The sequence below is a fragment of the Gouania willdenowi genome, chromosome 16 (assembly GCF_900634775.1).
Source record: "Gouania willdenowi chromosome 16, fGouWil2.1, whole genome shotgun sequence".
Classification (NCBI taxonomy): domain Eukaryota; kingdom Metazoa; phylum Chordata; class Actinopteri; order Blenniiformes; family Gobiesocidae; genus Gouania; species Gouania willdenowi.
The window spans coordinates 6,290,230-6,316,718 of record NC_041059.1 but is presented as its reverse complement, the minus strand read 5'-3'; the positions used below and the strand labels follow the sequence as shown (position 1 = coordinate 6,316,718).

At 36.8% G+C, this 26,489-nt stretch overlaps 2 protein-coding genes across 4 annotated transcripts in view; both read left to right on the top strand.

Moving 5' to 3' along the window:
• Positions 1 to 3,179: 3,179 nt before the first annotated feature.
• On the top strand, positions 3,180 to 16,172 carry ifnlr1 (interferon lambda receptor 1). Its single transcript, XM_028469661.1, has 7 exons — positions 3,180 to 3,469; positions 4,662 to 4,788; positions 9,030 to 9,196; positions 9,956 to 10,131; positions 10,297 to 10,447; positions 12,167 to 12,297; positions 12,954 to 16,172. The coding sequence occupies exons 1-7, from the start codon at positions 3,421 to 3,423 to the stop codon at positions 13,908 to 13,910; spliced, it is 1,758 nt and encodes a 585-aa protein (XP_028325462.1). The 5' UTR covers positions 3,180 to 3,420; the 3' UTR covers positions 13,911 to 16,172.
• Positions 16,173 to 17,266: 1,094 nt separating this feature from the next.
• The window catches only part of myom3 (myomesin 3), an 84,639-nt gene continuing 75,416 nt past the window's right edge, over positions 17,267 to 26,489 (top strand). For 2 of the 3 annotated variants that reach the window (XM_028471588.1, XM_028471590.1), the window contains exons 1-2: positions 20,232 to 20,300; positions 24,544 to 24,724. The gene's annotated coding sequence lies outside the window, so the exon portion shown is untranslated. Of the gene's footprint in view, positions 18,350 to 18,439; positions 18,516 to 20,231; positions 20,301 to 24,543; positions 24,725 to 26,489 lie in introns of those variants that run through there. The other variant, XM_028471589.1, reaches the window with a different exon arrangement.

Sequence of the window (26,489 nt, the reverse complement as noted above, 5' to 3'; positions counted from 1 at the left end):
AATTTTGAAAACAAATTTACATACATAGCAAAAAATAAATACAAAATTACAAACACAAAACACGTTTACAAATGAACAAATATGAAAACACTTTTACTCTTTCAATGCGTCATTGTAAATGTTTTAAACATCTGTAAAAGTGTTTGGCTATTTGTTTTTTTTTTTTTTGTTTTTTTTAGTAATTTAATTAAATTTGTTTTCAAAGTTGTTTAATTTTGTTGTGGAGTTTGTAAAAGTGTTTTGAACTTCTCAGCCACCATAGTTTATGGTTTAAATATGTCAGCTTGTTTATTTTCTCAGCCTCTTTATTTAAGTTTAAACTTGTGCCTGGTCTGTATGTTCAGTAATAAATTGATCATGATAGTGTGAATGGGTTGATAAAAACCTAGGTGTATGTACTGCTTTTGCAGCTTCTACTCATCATCAAAATTGATTTAAGGTCAAAATCTGGCCTTGATTAGATCAAAGGTTTGGCTCAATGTTTGTGATTCAACGAGGGTGGTCAGTGGTTGGATTTGCAGGATCAGACCCAACGATAGTACCTTGACGATGGCCTTGAAGTCCAAGACACACATTACACCATCCTAGTTTGTGTCCAATAACATCAAAGGACTTCAGCTCACAGGGAAACCTTCAAAGTGAATTAATGTAGCAACAGCGAGAAACAGGAATGGTTTCCTTACAGTATTCTCCTTCAGAAAAATAAGATTAAAGAATAAGAATAAAAAAGCATCTGGGATGTTTTATATCATTTTTCTTTTCTTTTTTTTAAATCTGGATTTTATTCCACATTTTATTCATTGAAATGCATCTGAAACTTTTTCCAAATCTAAAAAAGAGTGATGAAAAAAATATTTATTGTGAAAATTTCTAATTTTAACCACAATAAATGGTCTGTTCAAAAATCTTAAAAAAAACAAGCAAAAAGGATAAAAAACAAAAACAAAAAAGGGGTAAAGAAACAATTATATCAAACTAATTACCTTTGTTCAAACGCTAGACCACATTTTGATCAGTTTCATTGGATTACTGAACCATTTGAGGACAATAGTACAGTATTTTACAGGTTAAAGGTTGTCATTAATGGGAATTACACAAAGTAAAAACACTATATCAAGATTTTAAAAAAAAGTTGTCTTTCATTCATAAATAATGAAAATACCTGTGGTATTTATTAAATATACTTTCATATTTTGCAATGTTTTTCTTCTCATGTTGTTTTGAGGCACACTTTTTTAACTTGCAAATTAAGTATTTTACCTTCCATATTGTTCATCTTTTATTTGATTGTTTTGCTGTTAACAGACTTGGCTGGGTTTAAGATAAAAAACATAAGAATATGTACTCTGCTCAGAAAGGGCAAAGATTTCATCTTATGGAATCAGCTTCTCCATCCTTAAAACTGCTTGACCTGATAACTGACATTTTTAAATGTACCTGTATTTCATCCAAAAGTTGCTCCAGTCCACTACCGATGCCGCTGTACCCCCCAAAACACGGCCAAAGTAACATTTATGGTGTTTTCACAGATTTAAATTTCTTACCAAAACAGCGGAAAAACCCAAAAACGGCCGAATTTGGACTGAACGCCTTTCATACGAAAGAAAGGCACCAAAGGAGACAAACTGGGTAAACCAAAACAAAACTGGTGTCAATCACTGTCTTCCTTGTCAAGCAAAGAAACACAAGAAGTCATGGTAAGAATGAAGTAAAAATCCCTCTTAAAGAAAATTTTCCGCTTTGTAATTTTCTCGGGGATTCCCAATCCCATAATGCAATGCACCAAAATATTTCAAAGTTTAAGTCACATGGTTATTTGTCAACAAATCTATTGCTTATGAGGGATAAAATACAAACTTTGCAGGTTCAGGGTAAACAATAGTACCTTGACGATGGCCTTGAGGTCTAAGAATCTACAGAAGCACATTACACATCAAAGGACTTCCTGCTCACAGAGAAACCTTGAAAGTGAATTAATGTAGGAACAGTGAGAAACAGGAATGGTTCCCCTACAGCATTATCCTTCACAAAAATCAAATAAAAGAAAGAGCAAAACAAAACTGGTGTCAATCACTGTCTTCCTTGTCAAGCAAAGAAACACAAGACGTCGTGGTAAGAATGAAGTAAAAATACCTCTTAACTTTTCTGCTTTGTAGTTTTCTCGGAGATTCCCAATCCCATAATGCAATGCACTAAAATATTCCAAAGTTAAAGTCACATGACCATTTGTCAACAAATCTATTGCTTGCGATGGATAAAATACAAACTTTGCAGGGTCAGGCTAAATGATAGTATCTTGATGATGAGTTGAAGAATCTACAGAAGCACATTACACCATCTTAGTTAGTGTCCAACAACATCAAAGGACTTCCTGCTCACAAAGAAACCTTCAAAGTGAATTAATGTAGCAACAGCAAGAAACAGGACTGGCTCCCCTACAGTAATATTCAGAAAAACTAGATAAAACCATAAATGGTGTCAATCAATGTCTTCCTTTTCTAGCAAAGACACATAACAAGTCACACAGTAAGAATGAAGAAACAATACCTCTTAAAGAAGGGTTAGGGTTTGTAATCTTCTCGGAGATTCCCAATCCCACAATACATTGCACCAAAATATTCCGAAGTTTAAGTCACGCAACAAATCTATTGCTTATGATGGAGTAGAGAAGTAATTTCAACCTTTGACTTGATTTGTTTGTGAGTAAATCAGAGGATTACTTTTGGATGACATACAGTACAGGTAACGTATTGTAAATGTTATTTATTAGGTCAAGCAGCTTCAAAATTAAGTAATGTAACCTTTCATAATTATTCCAGTATTAAGGTGACCTAATGGTCAGGTTACCAAGGCTTAGTGCTGTATTTTGGCTGCTTGTATGATTGACTGTATTAAATAACTGTGTGTGTGCTTGTCTGCTCGAGTTACACGCCTTCACACATTCAGTAAACGTGACTGTTGCCTTTTTACTTTTGGTTTTGCTGGATTCCCGTAAGGATCATTTCCAGTACGCTGCCGGTCCCTGAAAAAACCTGAAAGACTAGGAGAGAGAGAGAGAGAGAGAGAGAGACAGAGAGAGAGAGAGAGAGAGAGACAGAGAGAGAGAATAGAACATACATAGGGAGTGAGAGGGAAATTGAGATTGAAGGGAGTGTGTGGCAACATTCATAAAGTAGTAAAACAGGAACAAAATGTGAACATAGGCCAAAGTACACCTGCTCACCTGAGGACAGCCACTCCTTTCCCCCGAATCACAAGAGATGGCTGGAAATTTCCAACACTTTACATGCGATTTATTTTTGTTAGTCGGATACCATTAATGTTCTATCGTTTTATGGGATGTAGATTTTACAGAGCGTATTTTCAAAAGGAAGGCAGGTACGGTCTTATCGGTAGTATGTGAGATTTGCCCCAGACCTGATGAGAATGTGGTCGATGAACATTATGATTCTTCTTCTGTTCTGCTATGGTGAGTAAAAACACAAAAACAGCTCCTTTTTGTCAGAATGTGGTTTGGATTACTGATCAGAATCAAGACAGACAATAACACAAACATTTTGTCTTGAGTAAATACTAGATCTGACTCATGTTCGACAAAAGTTGTTTTTCAAAATGATTCAAGAAGTCTTTCATAACTTGGATGATAAATTTTAAGAGTTAAAACCACTGCATGGTTTGTATATACATTTTAACATTAGGAATTATATCAATATACTGTAATTCGGTATTGTTCCTCTTACCAGTCACTTAAGATAACATGGACATTAGAAATGTAAAAGGCTTGTTAACACCAATCTTTGTCAATACCAAAGATGGGCAACTTTTATCAAAGCAAGGGCAATAAAACTGTGATTATTTGATTCAATGGACACAATATCAACATTAATGTCAGCATTAATACAGAGAAGATTAAAAAATGTGTGTATTTTTGATGTTTTTACTGGTGTTTGTCCATCCATCCGTCTGTCCACTCATGTGAATGTTTGTTAGCATTATATCTCAAAAATTTCTGGAGGGATTTGAATTAAATTTGGTGTTCTGGTAGACAATGTCAAATGGAAGAAGGCATCCAGAAGGCACTGTAGATACAGTAGCTCTTAACTTGGTGGAGGTTTGCGCTGGTTTGGTTTGTCTTTGGTGTCATTTTGTGTATTTTTCACTCATCCTGTGTATTGTTCTTCTTCTTTAGTTTGTTTTTGGAGTCGTTTTGTGTGGTTGTTCGGTTTATTTTTCTGTCATTTTATGTATTTTTGTTGTCCTTTTGTGCATTTCTGTTGATGTTTTTCTGTCATTTTATGCTTTTAAATCTTGTCTCGTACACTCTTGCCAATAAAAAATGTCATTTATTTCTAATATTTAACCAAGAGAAAATGTAATAAATGTCTTATAAGAGTAATGCATCAACAAGTGAACTCTAAGTGACCTGAGACAACAAAGTGCATCTGAAATCATCCCCATCTGGTTAGTTTCAAAACTAAAAAAAAAACATCTAAAGCAGTGGGTAGCTTACTTCTGCATTCAGAATCAAAACAACCTGGATGACAGACAGTTTTTAGGTCCTGTATATTACAATAACACTGTGATTTTCACTAGTTTTCAAAACAATAAAGGATTTTTTATTTGGACAGGTGATGAATCATGTATCTCTGTTGTTTTTACAGCCTGTGTTTCCACCAGCAAAGGCAAAGTTTATTTTGTTTCAAAGAACTTTTTCAACGTGCTTCACTGGGATCCTCTGAACAAGGCTTCTCCTAGCGAGAATTTTCACTACACTGTCCACTACCGAAGGTAATAAAAAAACAACAAATGATGGATTAAAGAAAAATGCTTTGACTTCTGCTCACTTTACAGTGTCCATATGGGAATAAGGAAAGAGTCAGACAGGAGAAATAAGCTCACAATTCCTCTTAGGAATAAAAAAAAGAATTCTGAACATTTAAAAAAAAAAAAAAAAAAATGTTATATTTATGCGGTTAACCTCTACAAACCACCTTTCTACTTTATTAACAAATTGTTTTCAGACACAGCATTGCCTTTGCAACCACTATCTCATAACATTTATTGTTTACTGTTTTCTAAGCCAAGCAGCCAAATATGGCAAAAAAAACAGCATTTTAATAATTTTTTTGGATTCTAACAATTAATTTTCTGAAAAGTCATTTAGAAATGAACTACATTTGCACTTTTATTGTTGCACATTGAATTGCCTTGTGCATGACATACTTTATCCACATAAATGTGTCTTGCCATTTGATCCAGATTAAGTTGATAACTTTCTGCATGCCGCACGGCAACATACAGTAAATGACAGTTGATGGCAGACAATAAGATGCGTTGAATTATTCCCTCCCATGGGTTTGGTTCTAAGCTCTAAACCATCTCAGCATTTGCAGCAATAATGTCAAACTTGGACTTTGCCAAGGATTATAAATGATCTTTTCCCCTATTTTGGGCGGTATACAGTAGGTTCCTAGTTTGACAATATATGCACGGCAGAAAGTGTGTGATACAATACAGAACATGACATTAAATACCAATAAACAAAAAAATGTAGTTTTGTGCTAAGTTGTAGAATATTGTAGAGACAAACCTAGAGCCAAAGGATGAGAAGTTGCATGTCAGATATACACTGAATAGGGCTTATTATCAGTGGCTGCTGGTGCGTCTTTCTCCAGCCATATGTAATAGACTTTTCTCACCTAAATTTGAGTGTTGGCATGCTTGAACACGTTTTCACAATTAAACCCAACCAGCACAGAATTACAGTAGTTAGAGTGTTATATTGACTTTGGAAACATAGAAGTTCCTTGGTACCAGACTGGTTTCTTTTTGTAACTGCAGCTGTATGTCATAAGGGTTCTGATTCCGGCTCCAGTTCTTTGACAAATGGGATTTTTACCACCTTTAGGTTCACGGTAAACATTTGTTGCTTCCTCTCTTTGTGCCAGACCTTGGTCTTGATGATCCACCCGGAAGTAAAATTACTGATTTAGAAATATACTCCATAAAGTACCCATAAAGCAACAGTATTGTGAGTACTTGTAATTCATTATTTTCACCTCTGCTGACAGGTTGAGGTTTTGCAACTAATTTAAGGCAGCAGTTTTGTAATTAGCCTAGTTCTAAAGAGCCTTAAGGTCACTTTAGGATCAGGGTCAATAGGAGAGAAAAGAAACAGTGCGGAGACCAGGGAACAGATCACAGATGGAAAAGTCACATGCCAAACAATAAAATGGCGAAATGCATGGAAACTCTATTATGTGTCTAAATAGTGACTAATAGTGTAAAGCACTTTTAATAACCATGTGAGATAAAGGACTTTCTATAGTTTCAGATGACTCTGACTCATGTACTGTTGCCTAAATGAAATGTAGCAGTCTAAGTCTTTACTTTTCTCTTTCTGCATTCAGCTCACAGGAACCCAAACACGTTAGCCACTTATCTAGTCTAATTACGCCTGATGGAAGTTCTCAGACAAATGTCAATAACTTCCTGTTGACTTTTCTCCCTGGTGGTGTTGTCGAGAATCACTTGACTGATTTCCAGCATCAAATGAGATAAAGAAAAATCCACTTAACCCATTTGGGGTTAATTATATATTAGTATTTAGTATTTATATATTTATATATTAGTATTAGTTTTAGTATTTGGTATTAGTAAATGTTTTATCTGTTGTAAAAATTGTATGTCTACCTTAAGTATAGGAATGTCTTTTCTTTTGTGCCTGAGCACTTTATCTGTTCACCGTGGGAAGTGAGAAACGTCTTCTCGATTCCCTTGTATGTTTGTGCATGTAAAGGAATTGACAATAAAGCTGACTTTGACTTTGACTTTGACTTTGATAATGACTAATAATGACACTTTGTATATTACTTTTTCCTATCTTTCCTACCTTGTACATATATATATATATATATATATATATATATATATATATATATATATATATATATATATATATATATATATATACCTTTATTACTTTTTAAATGATTATAATTATTGTTAATATACTTTTCTTTGTTTTAGTTTTGTTCTTCGCTTGAAATGTGTTTGTTTTTTTTCTTTGTGGCATTAAGTGTGGACAGCAAAGTAAGAATTTCATTGTACAGGGAAACATGATAATAAACACCTTGAATCTTGAATTTGGGTGTATTTAGTATGGAAAGATTGAGTAAGCATGAAATACCTGGATCTATTCTATATCGGGACATTTTTTCAGTATGCACGGTCAGCAAACTAGTCATACTCAACCGTCCCATGATGCATTGCGAGTGGAACCTAAAATCGTCGTGGGACCGACTTGAAGCTAAAAATCAAACATCTTCCATTAGTTTATTAACACCTGTAAATAGAGCTCTTGTTTTGAAGTTAATGGGAAGTTTTATAAGTACCATAATGGCGGGGCTCCAAAAATCTCCGAAATGACAGCATGAAATGTGTATATGCAAGTTTTATGGATCAAATGAGAACATGTTGATATTCTACTTGGTCACTTTCTTACTTAAAATGTTTTCAGAACTTTCAAAGGTGGAGAATCAACAGAGATATTTAGCCTCAGTGTGCTTTGGGTTTTTGTCGTTGTCTATTTGAAATGCATCTTGGGAAACTTGGAAGTATACTTCAGTGAGAACGGTCATCATCCTAAATATTCTAATAGTATATAGTAGTCTTGGTAGACAGTATATACTTAATGAGTTTGTAGTGCATAGTATGTCATTTTGAATACAGCCTTAGTTTAGTGACAGTCTCTCTTTAATTAACACAGAAAGTGAGCAATGAAGTGTTGCTGAACAGCTGTGATTTTTATTAAAGAGCCCATTTACCTCCATTTTGCATTTGTGCAAACATTAATGTTGCAAGTAAAAGGTTTGGAAGAATATTTGCTTAGTCGAAGGTTTGGTACAAAGCTAACTATTAAGTTTGCATTTCTAACATTACCTCTTTGACTTTTGCGTGTTTGCATTTTGGTGGTGTGTTATAAAAGCTGAATTACTGAAGAAGAGAAAACAACATAATCCACAAAACAAGTTCCTTCATTCCTTCAATTCTTTCAATTACATTTTAAGGCACATATGTCAAACTCAAGGCACGGGGGCCAAACCCGGTCCTTGAGACCAGTGGTTCTCCAACCTTTTTGGCTCAAGTACCCCCTTTTTCTTATTTCTGAATCCAAGTACCCCCTTTGTGCGACTACAACAATTTTCCACTCTCCCTCTCTCTCTCTCTCTCTGAAGTACCCCCTGTTGTGCGTGCCCCCATTTGAGAAACACTGCTTTAGACTATAAAATTTGGCCCACAGGAGAAAGTTAAAAAGACAGAAAAAAAACATACATTATTGTCCAAATGACCAAATAAATCAGTTGTAGATAAATCCGCTCAGATATCTAAATACACAAATTCAAAGAAACTCAATGAAGCAATTTTCCCATGCTTTTTACACGTGACTACAGTCTTTTTAAATTTCAAAGAACTCAATTTTTATGAAATTATATCACACAATTTTGTAAAAATTGGCCACAAAATCAATGACATTTAAAAGAGACTTATTTCCTGGATGTTTTTACATACCGGTACTTTATGTACAATTTACACATCGTGTAAAGTACAAACTTAAAATCTGTGCCCCACTTTAAGGGGACATATCATGCTAAATCCACTTTTTTAGCCCTTAAATGCATTTTGTTGTATATTTAGAGTGCTTAGAAGTACAGAAAAAATCAAATAAGTCTCTTTAGGTGCTCCGTAGATCTCTTTATATTCTGTTTTGCTCATATTTTTCAATCTGTTTTGATTTTTCTATTCTCTATTACGTTTTTTGAACTATTACATCACAGTATTTGCAGCGGAACTGCCAAATTAGTACATCAACTCCAGGTCCAACACTTCGAGCAATCCGCCATTTTTATTTCTTGCTTTTATTTTGTAGTCCAAGCTCAAGGATGCAGAAGTTACGAGAGGATAAGTCAAAATGTTTGGTTGTTGGACATTCAAACAAGCATGACTCACCCTCTGATTTCATTCTTCAGGCACGCTGAAGAACTACATTCTGTGAAGGAGTGTCAGAATATCACAGCTTTATCCTGTGACCTCACTGCATTCACCCCAACACTTCACGATGTTCGCTACTACGCTCATGTTTACGCTAATGGACGCCCACTTGGCTTCACCAAAAAATTTTATCCTTTGACAGAAAGTAAGTATTAAATCTCGCCAGGGTTGGGGTCAATTACATTTTTCAGTTACAATGACGTTTTCCATTACCCATCTTCAATTACAATTCAATTATGATTAGTGACCAGAATTTTTTTCAATTACAAATTACTATTATATTTTAACTTCATAAAGTCAATTACAATTACATTCTCAATTACAAAAGTTCAATTACAATTAATTACAATTATTGAGTAAGAAATAACCTAATAAAAGTCAACCTTCCTCTTGTGTTAGCTTTCTGTTAGCATCTCTTATGATAACTGGTCCTAAATCAGCTGTAAAATACACTAAAAACAAATATCTATCTTCTAATTTCTTTCATTTCTATTGGTTACCTTGTTATGCGTCTTAATTTTTGTGTCAGTATACCCCTCGATTTTTTTTATTTTTTAAATGTGGGGAAGCTTCATATGAAACATATTTTAATCATTGTGAACTACATATGTGTAGAACTGTACATAGAACTGTAACATGGTTCCCCAGTTTTGCGTTAAATTAAAAATGACAATGTTTATAGAATTTTCATGGCAATTACAATTACAAAGTCAATTATCTAAAATCAATTGCAATTTAATTACAATTACAATAGCAACAGATTTTTTAAATTACAAATGCAATTGTAATGATCAATTACGCATTTGTAATTGACCCAAACCCTGAATCTTACACAACATTTCAAAGCCATACTTATTTAATTCTGACATGTATTAATCAATTATTTCTGTTTTCTGTTTTTTAGCTCATTTTAGTTCCCCAAACTTAACGATCCATACAACAGCGACGCATCTACATGTTAAAGTCACTTTGCCTCTGGGGCCAAATGGAGTCTCTATTGCAGACATCTTAAAAGTCGGATTCCCCAAAGTTGTGTTTGATTACAACTTAAAAATCACGAAACCAAAGTGGGCAGCACATGTGAGTGACAATGTCTTTAAGTCTTCTTATAAATTTGCTTCTTGAAAAAAACACCAACAATAGCCTTATCTTGTTTAGGGCTTTATTATTCTCATTGATGCTCCTGAATGAAACTAAACTAATTTAAACTTCTTTTTGACACAAATTCTTCTTTTTTTTTTCCAGGAAATCCGAAACAACACAAGTGGCCAGTTTAACATTGCCTTGAGGAGTAACCAGACGTATTGTGGCTATGTGGTCTACCGACCCTCTGTGCAATGGAACCACAAAAGTGAAAAAGCAGAATTTTGTGCCACTCTGCCTAGTATACCTGCAGGTAAGCAACATCAAAATAAAGTAAAGACAATGTAGCAATTTATGTTGTTATATGTGTTCTGTTAACATGAAACTGATTTTTATGAGGTTTGATTTCTTATGAATTCCTGAAATACTTGCAGAAAGCTGATATTAAGGATTCTCTTCATCTTTAATAGGCTACGTGCATTGTATCAAAGTGCACCGATAAATATACAAGAGAAAAAGTGTCTTTACTTTAAAAACTTGCTCAGCTAAAAAAAAAAAAAGGCTGTTTTGTGGTTTATTGAGTTACACGTTTTGGGAAAAGTCAGAGTTTAAAGAATGGTATCAAATATTCTAGTTTCAGCAAATGCTTCCTCCACCCTTATCATCTTACCAATTCAGAAGTCGTAGAGTCTTGTACTGAATGACAAGATATTGACAGTTTGGCTAGAACTCAACTCAACTCATTTTCACCTCCGTTTATTCATGTTTTTGTTGGTCTCTTAGCAGAACTGCATCATAAGTACTCAACAGATTAAGACACAATTTCAACCAAAGATGGACCTTACGCAATGGAAGATTCCATTACATTTAGGAGGGGATACACATCAATAAACCAATTCCTCTATCAGTTTCAAAAGTTTGAAAAATCGGTTATGTCTGGTTGGTTCCTCAATAATCCCATTGAGTTTATTTAATTTCATCAAATTTGTTTTATTTTATTTTTTTAATGGGGTTGCCCATACATTTGGACCTACTGTATCGTTATTGATATGGGCATTTCTTACATGACTAAAGTTTAAGGTAATAATAATACAGTTTATTTGGAACAGCGCCTTTCCGGTCACCCAAGGTCACTTTACAAGGGCAGAGGTGGTCAGGTGAGAAATGTTATTGTATATAGGTGAGTTTTGAGTCTGGCTTTAAATTGAGGAAATATTAATAAATGATAAATAATAAAACAAACTGATTGATCATGGTACCATGACATTTCCAGTGTTGTGCTAGTTACTGAAAAAATGTTACCGTTACTTGTTACTTCATTCATTCACAAAGTAACTCAGTTATTATTTTGATTACACACAGCTGTCCGTACAGCTTCACATCAGTGCTGTATCAGAAAATAATCCACTGTTGATCAACTCTGCGGTGGAGGAATAGTGGTTAAGGAAGCTGGCTTTTAACCAGAGTTTTAAAGGTTTGAATCCAGCCTTCCACAACTGCTCCTGTATTAACTTTGCTTTGGATAAAAGTGGACCAAAGTGGACCAACCCTACAGTTTCTAATCTTTTGCATTCACAGTACTAAACTCTGCTCAGTGTTAGTCTTTACAAACACCAATCTGACGGAAACACAAAGTATTTTTTCAATGCCAGTTTGGCACGGCATCCCGTAAAAATATGTAGCGTTACGGTAAACAGGAAGTATACTATAGCTAGCCAAGTAACGGACTTTACTTGTTTACTTTTTTCATCCGAGGCCAACAGTCTTTCCAGACTACACATGTGGCGAAAGCTGATGGGATCGTCCTACCAACAACTTTTTCTCAGTTTGTTTTTATTGGCATCGCTATCTTTAATATCTACAGCTCCTTATTAGCACTGTTGTGTTCCTATCACACCTACAAGACATTTGTGCAGGTGTACTTTCCCCGAGAGCGTGCACAAACTTGTTTGCTGAACAGAGAATTCTCAGCGCTCCAGGGCATCTACTTTTACAGGAACAATGCGCCAATAACTCTTCTATTCTTCTTCAGGCAAACCTCCGATATTCCTGCCCTGGATTGTCCTTGGTGGTGTGGTTCTGACGGTTCTTATAGTGCTGCCGGCTGTATGTGCGTGTATCTATATGAAGGGTGGAAAGCCAAAGACACCGCCGCATTCACTGGTAACTCCAATGTTTGTTTGCTTTACTTGGAAAGTAGTTTCTATACATAATTTGGATCATGCACCTGAAAGTAATGTAAAACTATTGGCATTACACAGAAGAAAAAGTTTATTAGAGACTGTCTGAAGTTGCTTTATTCATCTCTTATATTGCCTTACCTGGCCTATAGCTCAGAAAGCTGGGGTAATACATGTAAAACATATATAGATCCATTAATGAAATTACAAAAGAGATCATTAAGAATAATACATAAAGTGGAATTCTGTCATGTAGTATAATAAGGCCATGTAGAATAATGTATTAATAAGTACTTGATAATGACTAATTAAAAGCCAATATGTTACTAATTAGCAACTAATCAATGGTGAATATGTGTACCTTAATATAAAGTGTTATGAAAATTATTTAAAAAACAAAATATTTTGCCCCTATTGAAACATAAGTTGATAAAGTGATGAATAACACTGTTATTGAGTTGTTTCTATTGTGTTTCATATGATGCTGTTTGGGGATGGGCTCTGATAAGCAGTTACTGCTTCAGCACATGCCATTTTTGGTTGTTAAAATGTGTGTTCATTCTTTGTATTGTATTGTGTACTGTATGTTTGAAGACAGCCAAGAACAAATTAAAAAAAAAGTCTTATCTGTTCACACAGGTGGCAAGTACTGGAAACCAAGACATACTACGTTTCCCAGACAACAATCTGGTCATTTCTAAACTGGTGATCTCTGAAAGTGAAAAAACTGTCTACGCAAAGATCTTGGTGAATCCTATTTCATCCTCTCCCGGGGTTGTACCTTATTCCCCCCAGGAAATCCCCCGCCCCTCCTGGCAAGACATGGTTGGTTCATCCAGTCCAACCCCAGATGCCGGGAACAAGAGTTCCCAGTTCTCTGAAATCTACAGCTCTGTCGCTCATAATGTCCCCGATGAGGAGAAGGATGAAGAGGTTGAGCAGGTTGAAGAAGACATGGAAACAAACCATACACCAGTGGCTGTCAGTGACGAATCCCTGGATGATAATAGCAGGAGTCTGAAACCGACCTCACAACATGTGTCAACGGTACCTGATCGTTCCACTGTGGAAAACAATCCAGACAATCAGATTATCTTGCACACGTTTCGGGATACCGAGGGGAATCTTGTGTTCCCGTCACTGGGTTTTGAGTCACATGGCAGAACAGGTGATGCTGAGTCATCATTAACTGCAGAGAGGAAACCTCTTTCATCAGAGCATCTAAACTCAAATGGAGGGCCTTTGTTTGCGTCTTCCAAGAGCTCAGAGTGTTCGGACTCCGGGTGCGATGACAGCACATTCAACACCCCGACAGATTTGTTCTGCAACACCAATTATTTCCCAGCTACAGTTTACTCTCCCAGCATGCACCTGGAGCCTCAGAGCAGACTGCTTGGTAACGGCTCACTGGGAACAGACTATAAACCAAACTGGACACTTTCTGTCCATCATGATCCTGCAGAGGCGTTGAATTATCCTTTTGCTTGGAATGGTGACAGGATGGAGGACGAAGTCAGGGGACACGAAGGCAACATGGAAGAGGAGGATGTAACAGAGATTTTACTGGGAAACTGGAAACTACAAGTACAGGAATGAATGTACGTGATGGCAATGACGAGGACTATAAACGTATGTAATTTAATATCCACTGTATTTTTGTAATATGAATTCATGCTTACACTTTTATTTAACAAAATGGATTGTTTACATGATTCTAAAAATTCTACATCTCCATGAGTTATTAGATAATCAAAATAATCCGTTCTGAAGAATACAAAATATTTTAATCTAATTTTCAGTCTGGTTATTTTATTATGATTATTATTATTGTTATTATTATTATTATTATTATTATTATTGAGTACATATCTGTTTATCTGTGACATCAAACTCAAAGTTCCGTCTCGCCATGTTGAACATATTGATGCATGTGTTTTAAAGTTAAGTTAACTGTAGTAATATGGGAACTATCCGTATATTGAATTGGTTTATAGAGGTACTGTATAAGGATCTGCTTCTAAAATTGTGATTGTCGTTTTAAAGTCCTGTAATATGTAATTATTTAAATACATCAAAATTCATGCAAGTGCAAACAAACAAACCAGGTGTGGCCAACTGTATATACACTATACAGTATATAGACCATTTCTATTGGAGGGAGATCAAGAACTGATTAGTGTGTTTACATTTGACGATTGAATTTACTTATTTTGCTTCATTTACTGTTCAAAGACATTGTTTGTCATAACATTGGACTTATTTGAATTCCAAACAATGTCAAATGTTGGAATCTGTATCTAACTTTAACTTTTATATGAGTGATCATATGAATGAAGGAATGTCATAGGGAAGAACGGGAATACTCTGGAAAAAGTCACTTTTATGGATGATTTCATTTCAGTCCAGTGAGAAACTTTACTTTTTTAATAATAATAATAATAATAATGACTTGGATTCATACAGCGTGTACAGAAACCATTATGCAGTCAGACCAGTCATTCATGTCAATCATACCTGTGGTGGTAAGCTGCAATGTAGCCTCAGCTTCCCTGGGGCAGACTGACAGAAGCACCCAGGGAGCATTTAGGGTTAAAAGACCTGCTCAAGAGCCACGTTTACATGAGAGCTTTAGTTCCTATTTATTTCAGAGTAAAGGTTAAATGCTCTTTAAACTGAACTTGTAAACACTAAATTCCAAATTAAACTTAAATCTGAATAAAATGGCTGGTTTATTCAGTTCTAAAAAATTGTAAACACTTAATTCCGCTTTGATGGGCCATGTTGGATTCAAACAAAACCATTTCCAGTTACAAGCTTGATTCCTTAACCGTTTGCCCACCACTGCCCATAAAACCATTTTATCTCTCACCACTGTGGAGAGATAAACACATTTTTATCACGACAATGTTGAACAAACTATTAGACCAGGAATCATTTTAGTTCAGGGGCCAAATACGGACCAGTTTAATCTCAAGTGGGCCACAGATTATAGGTGGTAAAACAAGCTATTTTATCATTCCTGTGCCCTAGTTTGCACTTACACCTGTAAAAGTAATTAAAGTCAAGTATGCAAGGCGTCAAGGCATTTTAATTTAATTTGAGGAAATTTTTGGGAATAATTTCAGGACAATTGTAGGATTTTAGAAAAATCTTACATCAATTTGAAGTTAGAAATTAGTGCCATTATTTAGATTTTTGGCATGGGAAATGCACTGGAAAAAATCTGCAGTTTCATTGAATTTGTGTATTTGGAGGTACTGAGTTGGCGATTTACACAATGAGTCATGTTTTCGCTGTCATTTTTTTCTACTTCATCTCGCGGGCCGAATTGGGAGCTTTAAAGGGACGGATTTGGCCCCCAGGGCTTGAGTTTGACACACAGGTATTAGATGATGTTCTTCTTTTGGGAAAATGAAGTAATAAGACTGAAAATCCTTAACCTCTCAGTGTTAACGATAAAAGCCATCTGCACATACACAAATTGAAGACATTTTTTTCAAACGGGAGATGTGTGTGTCTGTCTGTCTGTCTGTCTGTCTGTCTGTGTGTGTGTGTGTATGTGTGTGTGTGTGTGTGTGCGTGTGTGCGTGTGTGTGTGTGTGTTAAACATATTAAAAGGAGGGTTTATGGTGCGGTCTGCGTCACACTGATGACAGTAAGGCCGTTCATCAATCTTTCAAACCCAGCTGTAAAGCCATAACTTGGTGAGTCATGTTTGAACACATTGTGTACGTATATATATTGCAACATGTTTCTATATAACATGAATCTTGCACTTTTCTTCATATGCTAGGACTCTCTTTACAAGTTGTAATGTAAACGTTTCATCTGCAGTCTAATATAAGACTATAAACTATGCCTATTGTGTCTGTTGTGGATTATTTTACTGTAAAATTTTTATTCACTTTGATTTTAATGCAACAGAAATGCAAAAACAGGTCATTGTTTTGTACAATTTTGTTGAACTTTCTACAGTATTTGTGGTTGTTGGTTGGAAAGAAAGAATCGTAACAAAGAGGTAAAGATAAGGGGTGACCTATATTCAGCTGAGGTCAATAAGTACGTGGGTTGGTAAAGATGAACAGACAATAAAACTGTTCTGTTTGGATGGATGAATAATCCAAAGTTCAGTTTAACAGCCTGTTGCTATGAAGCACATTTAGTTTAGTCAAACAAAGCACACAACGCAGCTTAGCTTTGACTAATTGAGTCAAAATTTTACTGCGAAGTTGTTTTAAATGTCGAACGTGCATCCTCCTTCAGTCATAAACCACTGCCTTACATTCTTTGGCATTGTTTTTGACAGAATTCCCAGAATGCAGCTTGTATAATAGGGCAGGGATTTAATTCTAATGTATAAATAGATCTTTTCGTTCAGGGAGAGGAAGTGTTTGAGACATTACTGTAAAAAGGTTTGATAGACAGGTTTAACAGTCTTCATTTATTGGGTATTGTCAAAGGAAAGTTATATAATTACCCTCCTCAAGATCAAAGCTTTCATATGTAAATCCCTCAGTATCAATTGTCATTATTAAAGGTAGAGAATGCTCCTTTAACATAATCTAGCTTTCCTCAATAATAGTCATGTTCCAATCATTCTTTTAACGTACTGTAATACACATAGAAAATCAATTTTTGCAAAAATCAACAAACAGGCAGTCGGGCCAGCCTCCCTTGTCTTTTGATTTTTTATGCAGACAGTTGTTGACCTGTAACTTCAGGATAAGTATTGGCTCTGAGGGCTGGGTCGGTCGAGCTGGAGTGTGAAGCGGGGCTGGGCTCGAGCAGCGGCTGGAGGAGCGGCAGCCTTCGGCGCCCTCCTTGCCGAGTTGGTGGCGCTCCCCCCTACTCCCTGGCCTAGCCGCCGTCGTTGGTCCCCTTCTCCGGGGGTCGGCCGTGGTCGGGGCGGACGAGGGAAAGGCGACCCAGTGTGCGCGGGGCGCTGTCCGGTGCCGGACAGAAGGCGGGTCGGAGGAGGGGGCCAGGTCTCGGCCATGTCTTTTTAGCCTCCTCAGAAACAATAAAGTTTTTGCTTGCCTCGACCATGTCCAGGAGTCGAACAGGTGGAAAAATAGTAGCAAAAGCCTTAGCTCAACAAGTATATCCGAGCCTGTGGTCACGTGACTGCCGTAAAGTGATACGTTTTCCAGGCATTCTCCAGGTCACATGACCTGGCCAAAGATGGTCCGTCTCTCCAAACTTACATGGGCGGTATTTCAAGAGGGAAGCCTCGCTCGGAGCATTGTTACTGTCAAGTGTTGAGTAATGGTCTGAGGAATCATTTAAAATAACTCATATGGGTCAACTCTATAGGTCACAATGTCCGCGGTGTGCCTTTAAGGAGACATCACACGAACTGTCTGCACCAGGAGAAGGACACTGACCCCGGGGACAGGGCGCTGAGACAGAGCCCCAAGTCCAGCCAAAATGTACATTAATATCAAAGCATTTTTTAATAAGTTAAAAACATCAAGATTAATATAGTATTTGCCATTTTGAGTAAAAATTGGTCCATATCGCCCAGCCCTATCCAAAATCACTGTATTGATAACGATTCCCCCCAAAGTTTAATGGAATCTTCCATGGCCTTTTGACATAATCCTACTGACAGACAAACAAACAAATAAAATTAACTAAAATTAACTTCCTTGATGGAGACAAAAATAACTGATTTAAAATATAGGCTGATGGCCAACCTCAGTAATCACATATGGACACTTTTGAAAAGACATATATGTTGGTATCTGGACATAGCAGTCATGACAACAAAACATTTTATGGAGTTATCTCGACGTTTCTATTGGGGGAGGGAGATATGTTGCTGTGAGTGTTCCCCCTCCTCCCCCATCCCCCCAACCCCTACAAGTGATTGTCCATTCATTCTCTGTCCTTTCTTGGCTCCACCCCGGGGCTGTCGCCTCCCTGATCACCAAATCACCTGCTCCTGATTCCCAATCAAACACCATGTTGAGAAGTCTGGTGAAGCTTCTCTGGGTCCACCACCACCATTCTCCTGATACCAGTGGTTCCGGATGGTAGTTTCTCCATTCTTTGTCTGCTCCATGCTTCTCATCTGTGAAAGAATAGTTCCCCCAACAACATTTGCTTTTTCTATTTCCCTCAAGCATCAAACTCATCTACAGTCTCTCCCAGTCATGTGGTCCCTAATCTTCTCCGTAGAGAACCTACCTCGAGCTACCGGTAGGTGTCAATACTAAGTACTCCTTTCTTTCTTTCATTATGTGATTTAAAATGATTGATAATGGTTAGGAGTATTCACATAAAACCTTGCACATATAGGTTCAACATTTGAAATCGCTGCACAGCACATTTTTATTGCCTGTGGTCATTCAGTGAACCCTCCCCTTAAAAATATCAGCATGGACAATGTTTTAATTAAAGAAAATGTAATTAAATTTAATTTGGTGACCTCTAATCATTATTGAACTTCAGGTTCAGAAGTGAGCACAATGTTACACATGAAGCCATAAAAAAAATAAAAGGGATTGTAAAGTTAAATCCACGAGTGTCAAACTCAAGGCTGGGGGGCCAAACCCGGCCTTTAAGAGCATCCAATTCAGCTCGCGGCAGCAAAAGTCAGAGAAGCCATAAATCATTGTGTAAATTACCAACTAATTCATTTGTAGATGACTCCAAATTAATACAGAAATTCAAAGAAATTAGCAGGGCTCACATTTTTCCCATGCTTGTATCACATGATGGCAGTCATTTTTAATCTCAAATTATTAAAAGAATTCTGAATTTTGTCTTGCAATTTTCTTCAAATTATTCCACAAAATTTCCTTAAATTACTTAAAAATAGGGATCACAAAATCCAATAAATTAAAAGTAAAGATCCTGCACTTACTTATATCTGTCATTTCCCAGATAGCATGCATACGTCTCGCCGATGTCGGCCTCAGATTGTGCGTCGGCATTCTACTCCTAATGCGTCATTTTGTGTGTTTTCCCCCCAAATCGGTGATACCACTTATAAAATTGTAAAACTGTAAAATGTCACTTCCATGAAGCTGTTTTTGTGCTGGAGCTCTTTTGGCTATGCTGCTGAAAATGCATTTATGATCATGAACTGTCTCTCTTTTTTTTTTGTCCACACACAATAAGCTATTTAGTGGTAGTGTATTGTTTTGGGGGTTTTTTGTTCTTGTGATATTGTCATATTCCTATCAGATTTAAGTAAATACTGGACTATGGATACTGAGATATTTATACTAAATTAATGATCCGAGCGAAAAAAAAAAGAGTAATACAAGCTGTAGGAAGGCCGCGCTGAGCATCTTTAATCCATCGTTCAAACGCCAATGTCTGCCCAATGACCAAACGTTCTCCATAATACTTCATTCATCGTGCCGACGTAGGCGAGATGTGTGTGTGCTATCAGGGTTATTGCTTTGATATTATCAGTCCTGTACATACTTTATAATTTATTTATAAGTGGAAGTGCAAACTAGAGCCCAATAATGATTAAATAACTCATTTTCGCAGCTAAAATTTGTGGCTCACTTAGAATAAACTGCTCCGTATTTGGCCCCTGAACTAAAATGAGTTTGAGACCTCTGGTTTAATCTGAAATGAGAGCAAATTTAACTGTGAACCTTTATAAATCAACATGTAAGTTTAATAGAAAGACAAACATTTGAATAAAACAATTAAAAAGAGAGAAAACCACTTACAAAATAATCAAGTATGATGTATAACAGGTAACCCACAAAATACTTGAACAGAAAGAAGTTCATGAGAGGGTTATTTGTCTTTGTAAGAGATGAGACATTTTATTGACCATGTTGTCGAGCTATTTATCATTCTTCCCTCCACATCTTATTATGTGATGCTTCATGGGGGAATTAGTCCTAAAGAGCGGCCCTGACAGGCTGTATTCTTTCTGTCTGCCTGGAGGCTGGCTTTGTCCTTTTCAGATCCTCAAGTCTCCAGAAGATCGAACAGGCGATTGCATTGCGAACCCTCGTGAGTATTACTGTCATGACGGAACTTTGAATGGGAATTCTAGTTTAGCCAAACTCTGCTTGTCTGCACAAATAGAGGTTCAACCACAGCTGAGTAAATGAGCTATATTGAAGCTCAATGTCTGTGTAATGGTGGATATTTTCTTGAAATTCAAACCAATGTTTTAGAAATCTAATGTAATGTATATTGATTTTTTTTTCAAGCTTCCATTACCACTAAGGGCAATTTAGTAAAAAATAAAATAAAATATGCAGGGTGCCAGGCCATGAGGGCATCTGTACCAAAGCTAATATGGTTTCATGACAAACAATGGCGCCTCCACTGTAAAAATGAGCTGCATTGGAATGAGAAAGCATGGACACATTGATTTGACTGACACGTTTTGACCTTGACAATGCTGCTAGAGGACGAGGGTGTGGAATATCTCTAGCCATTTTGTTGAATGTTAAAATAAACTTCTGCCTGTAACAAGCATCAATAGTAGCTGAGACTTTGGGGTCATTCCAACATCCCACGCATGCACTTTGGTCTAAAAAAATTCTGAAATTTTAACAAATTGTTCCGTGATTATTCAATAGGCACACTCTACATTTTTAGTTTGATTGGACACACACTTATTGAGAGTTGGCCAGTTAGCGAGGGGGGTATGTGTCCATTTTTGTACATTTTTCCCTTTTCAGCTTTCAATATCTCAGGAACTACACCACATAGAAAACTGAAATTTGGTATAGTAATACAGCTCCACCTACTATCTCATATTATGTTAAAAGATATGCTATACTTCCTATCTGGTGGACATGCCAGCATCTAAAATTTGGAAAAAAGTTTGTCTAAGTTTTGGGTTCTAACATGTTCGGGCCTTTAGTAAACAACTTGGCATATGTCTCAACACCCTGTAAAAAAAAATCGGATCATTTAACTTCATTATTTTTGACCCCAAATTTGGGTCTCTTTCACCACTCAACAAAAATGTCAGTTTCTTATGTGTTTGTGTAATTTTTGAGATTTTGGAAACTGGAAAGAAAACCAGCTTAGACAACAAGTGGCTTTTTGTGAGTTAAAACGCAAAATTATTATGAGGGCAAACATCACAGGTTCATTACAAACACAAAAGTATCTACAATCATAAAATATCTGTTATATGGTGTGGGAAAATGCAATAGATGATATTATGCTCATGATAATGATACAATAGGTTATTTTTAAAAAGGGGAAAAAAGACCAAAAAAACTGCATTTGAAAAAGTATTCATGCTTTTATTTGGCCTAAACTATGGACACATTTACATACTTACTCTGGGTACGACTTTTTCATTTCAATAAGAATATAAAAAACCAAACCATATCAAACTGGTATGTGGAAGACTGTGGGGATTTTTATTATCTTCCCCAAACACCCTCCCACAGTACCACTCTTACTCTTGAAGATACATCTTGTAATGTTTTATTATTGCAATACATTCTTGCACAAATTTACGAGTTGTAAACTACAGCTATAGGTGCAATCAGACCGAACGCGACTTTAGCAACTACAGTTGCATCCCCCGTGATGTCACTTGAACAGTCACACTTTTTGCTTACTTCATCGCTTCATCTGCCCCCCCAATTTCATAGCTCATTTCTGGCTCAATTTTAACATGGCTGATCTACCTCTGTACTTGTTGAAGAAAATCTAGTAACTCCGGGAGGCTAAACGCCCTCATCTTTAGGTTCATTAGATCCTATTTTCTCCATGTGTCTCCAGTGACGTGACGAAGTGACGCAGAGAAAAGCACAACTTAGAGACACACAGTCACTCAAAGTTGCTTAAAAATGTTCAAATATGTCAACTTTGAGCACCTTCCAATGACACAGATTGCCCAATTGAGTCGCTAGAATTGTGTGAGTCACAAGAGGTCATTTCGTGTCATTTAAATTGATTTCGAATGTAATCTAGTCTCTGAAATTGCTTTCGCTAAGGAGATGCTGAGTTCACATTGGATGCGTCACGAAATGTCCATACGTCCCGATTACATACAAAGTCAATGGATAGATGCGTACCAGATGCAAAATCTGCAAAAAATGCGGTCTGATCCGCATGTCAAGTGCGTTGGCCGTGCAAGCGCGCTCCCAATTTTACGCATATACGCACATTCGCAAGAGTTGAAAATATTGAACTCCTGCAACCGTTTCGCATGACAAAAGCCAGTTGGTCTTTGTTGACGATGACGTCAGGCCGTCAACACGGATACCAGTTTGTTTACCCATTCAACCATGGAGTAGAAGCTGTGTGACCACCTGGAGCTGTATGACACGGCCTTTATAACCGGGACCGGACTAGGAAGGATTTAGCATGAAGGAAAATCAGCGAATAGGCGCTAGTAGCAGGTAAAAATTCTCTCTGTAGTTTTCATCTTTGGAAGTCGGCACTGAGCTAGGAAGCATTTTTTGATCCTGCGGTACGTTTCATACGGCAGATGCGTCCGGTGCCGCAGAAGACACATTTGGTGTTAACGCAGTACAGTGTTTAAAGGACACTAATCAAACAGATGCTTCCCTTTTTGAAAACAGCACTAAACTATTTAAACCAAACGAGCATTCAATAAACTATGATGGAGACATTCTTTCAACTGTAAAAATGTTAATAGAATGGACAAGATAATAGTATGGGATGATCCCAGTGAGTCCAGTATCTAATGCGTCTTCTAAATAAGAGCTAATAAAGTTAGCTTCCAGCTGTTTTTATCCTGTAGTTATTTTTGGCCTGACAGTCTCTGTTGACATGTTAGAAGAAAGGAAGGCCTAGCAACGCAAGCCAGTATTGTCTGTTGATCTTCCATAGGCAGGTGTGCCAACTAAATGGCTTAATAATAACCTTCATTCAACACTGAGGTCAACAGGGATTGGCTGTTTGCTTCTAGCAATCTGGAAGCTGTTTTTGGACCCTGTCACTCAAATCACAACCAGACGTAGGGATGGACACAAAGCAATGAAAAAACGTTTACTTTTTAAAAATGTACAGTTAATTTAGTTGACAAGAACAATCTGTATTTACTTCATTTAGGTTTAAATGGGAGGAAAACAGGCTCAGTATATTCAGGAAACAAGGCAGAACACACCCTCCAATGATCACATTGCAAACCTTTATTTTTAGAAAAGCCTGAGCTTAGTTTATAATTAAACTGGTCACAGAAAGTAATTAAAAACAAAAGGGAAAAGGCGAGTCCTGAAACAATGAGAGAGCCACCTAATTTATTCAACATAAGGAAAAATCAATTAACTACCAACTAAAACAAATGGAACAATAAAGAGGTTATTATGAAACATAAATCACTAAATAATAAGCTACAAGACTTCGACATATTAAAATGCAAGTGTACAAAAATCAATATGTTGCATTGATTTGTTAGAAGATATTAGGAGTCAGTCAGTTTACTGTACATCAGACAGACAACCGGTGGCACCCCTGGTGCAGCCCTCAAAATGGCACTGACAACACACAAAATGACAAAAATACATAAAATAATGGCAAAAATCATACAAAATTACAGAAAAATAAACAAAAGGACAACAAAAATAAAGGAAACTACCCCAAATTACACAAAATGACGACAAAATATACAAAATGACTCAAAAAAACCACAGAAAATGACTAACAACCACACAAAATTATGACAAAAATATACAAAATTATGACAAAAGCAACATGAAAAAACTATTAACTATTAAACTCTTTCCTAATTCCTTGTTTTTCTTATATTCTGAACATAAAAGCAAAGAGGAAGTCCTCTGAAATGTTGTCTGTAGTTTGTAGTCTGTGGGGGATTAGTTGGAAATGAGCTCCAGTGCTAAATCTGCCATACCGTTTCATCCATTAAAATACAATGTCCCTTCCAAATAAACAATTTATTTCAATATTAACCTCAATTCGTTAGAAGAAACAAAGGCTACTCAAAATGGGACACTTTCCAGTTATTGCTTCTGAACAAACAATCCTCAGGTGGGATTGTTTCTACAGTAAGTGGTTCCTCTGGAGCCAGTTGTTCTCTAGGGGCCAGTCCAGCTGTTCTCCTCAGCTGCTTGAGGCTAATTGCAGAGAGAGGAATCGTGTCATGTTGTCAGCTGTTTGTCTACAGAGATGTCTGTAAATCGAACAGGCAAATGGAGCCTTTGTGAGGGTGTCATCGGTCTATATATACCTCCTTTAGTACGACAGAGCATTGTGTTGTCCACATACTTGGCAGTGAAAGACATTTTGTTTTCAGGGTCATCGTCATCACTTCATAAAGCGAGAGACGGGGAGAACAGTGCAAGACAGACAGCAAGAGGTAATAAAAGACCAAAGCCCATCTTCAAGGACAGAGAGTGAGACGGGGAGAGGACGTGATATATTTGTCCTATAGATCTGACACCCAGAGGACTTCACCTGTTTCTTTACGAGAAAGCGTGAGTGGCATTTACTCAGGCTTGGCCTTCACCTCTACGCTGTATGTCAGAAACAGCATTAATATCTGCCTTTCAACACCCAACTCAGGCTGCAGATTAGGGTGGTTCACAATAGGATGGTTTACAAATTTTGCCAGATTGCATTTTGCCTTGTTCCTATTGACATCTGTACCAAAAATTGAGTCAATATAACGTTGGTTAAGAGTGGCACACTTTTTCACCATTTTTATTGCTCACCCGGTGAATGCGTAACTTTCACAGATACCAGAAACTTGAACAATATAAAGGTAAGTATTGTCAATAATAGTCTCTTCCTGTATTTATACTAAATGAGTAAGAACATTAGAGTTCAAACACTATTCCTGAAAATGAAAAAAAGTCAACATTATGAAAGTGTGCTACCCCTAAATGTTTAGCAATTGAACAGATGCTAACAATGTCAATGTGAACAAGGCAAAAAGCGATCTGGCAAAATTTGGTGAAAATTAATTTTGTGAACCACCTTACTGTACAGGATTTAGTAGACGTGTAACGATTCATTTTAGCGTCGATTCGACTCACGATTTGTTGTTGCTGATTCGATTCAAGGACGATATTGGTTAATCTAAAACGATTCAGTGACTTTTTAGCCAAAATAATAACTCAACCAGTGTGACTGAAATAAATACCTTGATATTGTACAGACCAGGTGAGGTTTTCTTGTAAGGGAATCATCTAACAGGGGTTCTCAACTCAAATTCATAATAAGAAAGAAAAAACCCAACAAGATCCACATGAACAAGCATCAGCGACAGTGGGAAGAAACAACTCCCTTTTAAAAGGAAAAAATCTCCGTTAGAACCAGGTTCAGAGGTGGCAGCCATCTGCGTCGACTGGTTGGGGTTAGTGGACAGAAGGACCAACAGGATACAGAGATAGAACATCAGAGTGTCTCAGAATAGTTGAGCCGTGAACCACAGATCAGGAACTGCCATCAGCTTCACGACACCTGAAACAGAGCAGAGAGAGAAGGGCGAGGAGAAGGCACTGACTGCAGAAAAACATGATACATTATTATCAAGTCAGCCTGACTTGGACTTGGGCCTCACTCCCAGTGGCCTAGTCAATACTTATTGTAAAGGTGATGAATCTCTTCCCGTTTATTGGTAAGTTAACAGCAACTCCAAGGTCTGTAAATGTGACCATTCACAGACGAGTCCATGTCCGCTCTTGAGGTTGGGTATGTTATTAAGTCCTGTTTATGTGGACTGTAAATCATAACTAGCTACATAAGAATTTGAATCTCTTCCTGTTTATTGAACCAGTCTACTGTTTAGCCCATGTCCGCTCTAGCGGTTAGGTTATGTTATGATTCTGTCTTGTGAGCAGTGTTGTGCTAGTTACTGAAAAAAAGTAACTAGTTACCGTTACTAGTTACTTCATTAACAAAGTAACTCAGTTACTGTTTTGATTACTTACACCAAAAAGTAATGCGTTACTGGAAAAAGTAACTTGAGTTACTTAGAATTAAAGAATGTATTATTTATTTTGGGTCATTTGTGTCCATACAGCTTCATATTAGTGATGTAATAATAAAATAATCCACTGTTGATCAACTGCTATAAAATAACCATAAATTATGTGCATATAAAGCACAAAACAGCTGCTCCAAAATTAAAACAGTAATCCAGCTGTCCACAACCAACCCAGTACAAGTCCACGACCCACTTTTAGGTCCCGACCCACCAGTTGTGAATCACTGGTCTATAAAGTAATTAAAAACACA

Excerpts from the sequence above, each read along its gene's own strand:
- ifnlr1 (XM_028469661.1), top strand. The coding sequence starts at position 3,421 with ATGAGAATGTGGTCGATGAACATTATGATTCTTCTTCTGTTCTGCTAT. Across the intron at positions 4,789-9,029 it reads TACACTGTCCACTACCGAAG|GCACGCTGAAGAACTACATT; the intron begins GTAATAAAAAAA and ends TTCATTCTTCAG. Across the intron at positions 12,298-12,953 it reads AGACACCGCCGCATTCACTG|GTGGCAAGTACTGGAAACCA; the intron begins GTAACTCCAATG and ends CTGTTCACACAG.